Source organism: Miscanthus floridulus, unplaced genomic scaffold (genome assembly GCF_019320115.1).
Source record: "Miscanthus floridulus cultivar M001 unplaced genomic scaffold, ASM1932011v1 fs_618_1_2, whole genome shotgun sequence".
In the NCBI taxonomy this organism is placed as follows: domain Eukaryota; kingdom Viridiplantae; phylum Streptophyta; class Magnoliopsida; order Poales; family Poaceae; genus Miscanthus; species Miscanthus floridulus.
The window spans coordinates 26,139-29,751 of record NW_027097020.1 but is presented as its reverse complement, the minus strand read 5'-3'; the positions used below and the strand labels follow the sequence as shown (position 1 = coordinate 29,751).

The window sequence follows — 3,613 nt, the reverse complement described above, 5'->3', positions numbered from 1 at the left end:
AAGACATTCTTGTCCCTTCTTATGATCATTATGTTTTGGAGGATGTTCTTATTGTCTCTAGAGGAAATAGATGAGATGGTGAGCTTATCTATGTGAGCTGTTGTAAAGTTTTAGTCAAATTTGTGAGGATGCATGTATGCTTGTTGAAGTTGAATCTTAGTTGTGTAGTGACATTTGTATTATTGTGGACAATTGTTGATGGATTAATTTTTATTTTTTTAACCATTTAAAATTGTCTCGTTGGACTATCTGTCGCTAAAACCATATGTACCATCGCACAGTCCATCGCTAAAAAGTAGCAATGGACTATCTGTCGCTAAAAAGTAGCAGCAGACTATCTATCGCTAAAAAATTTCAGGGCAACGGACTATCTAACGCTAAAAGTACTGTCTGACGCTAAAGATTTTTAGCGATAGGACTTACAGCGTCTGTAGAAGTCTGTCGCTATAACTTTTTAGCGTCAGATTGTCTATCGTTGTAGCCGCTTTTAGCGTCAGACCATCCATCACTAATCTTGGTGTTGTGGTGTAGTGGTTGGGGGAGGGAGGGAGGGAGGGAGGGGCGGCACTGGCCGCCGAATCTCGCTGGTGGGGAGCGGGAGGGGAGGGGCCGCGCCAGCGAACAGGAAGCGGGAGGGGAGGGGCCGCGCCAGCGAACAGGAAGCGGGAGGGGAGGGGCCGCGCCGGGGAAGAAGGTAGGGGAGGGGGGGGGGGGGAGAGGGGGGGGGCGGCACCGGCCGTCGGATCTCGTTGGTGGGGAGCGGGAGGGGAGGGGCTGCGCCGGGGAACGGGAAGCGGGAGGGGAGGGTCCCCGCCGGAGAAAGGGAGAGGAGGGGCGGTGCGACGGCCAGATCTGGGGAAGAAAGGTGAGAGGAGGGGGCAGGGCGGCGACCGAAGAAAGGGAGAGGAGGGGCAGGGTCCCTACCGGAGAAAGGGAGAGGAGGGGCGGTGCAGCGGCCGGATCCGGGGAAGAAAGGTGAGGGAGAGGGGTACACGGCGGATTTGGAGGAGAGAGAGGAGGGGCGCGCGGCGGATTCGGATTTGGAGGAGAAAGGAGGGGCCCGCGGCCGGAGAAAGGGAGAGGGGGCGCGGTGGATTTGGAGGAGAGACGAGGGGCGCGCGGTGGATTCGGATTTGGAGGGGAGAGGAGGGGGCGTGGCCAAGAAAGGGAGAGGGGCGCGCGACAGATTTGGAGGAGAGAGGAGCGGTGGATTTGGAGGAGGAGGAGAGAGGAGCGGCGCGCGGCGGATTTGGAGGAGGAAGGAGGGGCCGGGCGGAGTTATAGGAAAATTTTTTTGCGAAGTGTTCTGCGTCTGAGCACTCGTTAAAGTTTTTTTTTTATTTTTTTTTCTTCTCCTTCATTTTCAGAAAAAAAATTATTTCTTTGCCGAGTGCAAAAAAAAAAAAAAACACACTCGGCAAACTCCTCTTTGCCGAGTGATTTTAGCTTGACACTCGGCAAACCTTCGATTTTGCCGAGTGTTTTTTTTTGCCGAGTGTTTTTAGCGCAGTACTCGGTAAAGAACTTGTTTGCTGAATGCCCGAGGGAATACACTCGGCAAATATAAAAACACTCGGCAAATTTGAGGATTCCGGTAGTGGTTTAAGGTAAAGCTTTAACTAAATACATATGTAACATACACAGAGAGGTGCATGCAAAGGAAAAAAGACCATGAATATGCAAGAAAAAACATGAATTTAGAAAATAAACAAACATAAAACATAAAATTTAATACAAAATTAAGATTTTTTTGTTAGTTAGTTGTATTAAATAGTAATAACTATGCTTATGTGTCATAAGGTTCTAGACCTGCCGTACAGAGCACAGGTTGACAGACTAGTGTTTATAATAATGATATTTTGTTTCTTGGATTGTTTTTTTGGAGATACTTGGAATATATAAACCTTAGCTTGAAGATGTTTAATAATTCTTTTCTTTTGGGAACAAGATGTATAATAATTCAGTAAATGATAAATCTCACCGAGTGACACAAAGACTGAAAGAGACACTGCATGGATGCATTCACCTCAATTAAGAAAGAACGTCCAGTACCCAAATACATCCATCCATATATAGGCAGACGGAACGGCCGTTGTGTATAGACACACACGATTTGCTGCCGTTAGACCTCGATCTCCATGGACGTGAACTCATGCACGTCGTGCACCGCCTGCTTACAGTTGCGTGTCTTCATGTCGTGGTGGTCGTCGTCCTCGTCTGCAGCTTCCGCTTCCGCATCCGGCAGCCGCCCGTATACCTCCCCAGACCCAGCTGGATACTTTCTGCACACGTACATGTAAAGCCCGAGGACGAACACCGTCATGAGGACCACGCACCATCCGAACTCCAGGTTTACAACAGCCACAGCATGTCGCAGGCTGTCCTCGCCGTGGCAGCGAAGGTTAACGCCACCATCGTCGAGGGAGCAACCCTTGGGAGCCATCCCGGGGATCCACGCGACGCCGATCACGACGCCCCACAGCCCCTGGAACGCGAGGGACGCGGACCGGACGAGGCTCACCGCGAACTGAAGCTCCGCGGGAAGGCCGCCGGCGCCGGCGCCGAGGAGTGCGGTGGCGAGGCAGGCCGCGGCGGCGGCCTGCAGGAACCAGTGGAGCCGGCCCTCGACGCCCGCGTGGTCCGTGGAGTGGACGTGGAACACGAACAGCTCCTGCGCGAAGAGCGCCGCCAGGAGGAGCATACAGAGCGTCGTGTGGCGGCGGCGGTGGGAGGAGCGGTTGCGGTCGAGGTAGATGGCGGAGCCGGCGTAGACGAGGAGCGAGGCGTACATGATGGCGTGCTCGTGGTTGGGCAGGCGCTCCGGCGGGATGGAGCCGTCGGCGCGGAACGGCATCGGCGAGTAGGCCAGCATCTGGGTGGCGAACCCGTAGATGCCGCCAGCGAGCATGACGATGAGCTCGAGGTGGCGGACCCGTGGTGCCGGGAACCACGCCGGTGCGACGTACGATGAGGAGGATGTCGGGGCAAGGGAGACGAAGAGCCGGATGTGGTTGAAGAGATGCCACAGGCCGAGGCCTGAGAACAACACCCCGCCCAGGATGTGGCTGATGCTTTTATCAATGGCGCCACGGGGCAGCATCGTGGATCAGTCTCAGCAGCTTAATTGTGCACGTTGAAGGAGGCGATTTTTGTTTTCTTGGTGCTAATAGTAGTTTCTTTGTTGGCATACTAGGGATTTTGCATGTATGCATGTAATGGTCATTGGTTAGGGTGATGAACTGATGATCATATATATGGATGGCAGAAGAGCACACATGCATGTAGGATAGGGATGAAAACGGTACGGATATTTTCCAACCGTATTCGAAACCGAATCCGTTTAGAGGGGTTGGGATCTGTCCGTATCCGAGTCCGGATATCCAACATCCGATACCGTATCCATATCCGAATACTCAAATCGCATATTTATGATGTCGATATCCAATCGTATCCTATCCGACATAGTTGACACTATCCGTATTCGAATCCGAATCCGGACAGAAATATGAAAACAAATGTAATATCGATGATATCCGTCCGTATCCGATCCGTTTTCATCCCTAATGTAGGAGTTGCTTGCAAGGCTTGTTGTTTGATCCTCTTACAAAGTCAA

At 52.0% G+C, this 3,613-nt stretch overlaps 1 protein-coding gene across 1 annotated transcript; it reads right to left on the bottom strand.

Annotated features, from left to right (window-relative positions):
- Positions 1 to 1,973: 1,973 nt before the first annotated feature.
- On the bottom strand, positions 1,974 to 3,133 carry LOC136532426 (uncharacterized). The gene has a single exon (XM_066525024.1). It carries the CDS (start codon positions 3,098 to 3,100, stop codon positions 2,123 to 2,125), a length of 978 nt encoding a protein of 325 aa, XP_066381121.1. The 5' UTR covers positions 3,101 to 3,133; the 3' UTR covers positions 1,974 to 2,122.
- Positions 3,134 to 3,613: the final 480 nt, after the last annotated feature.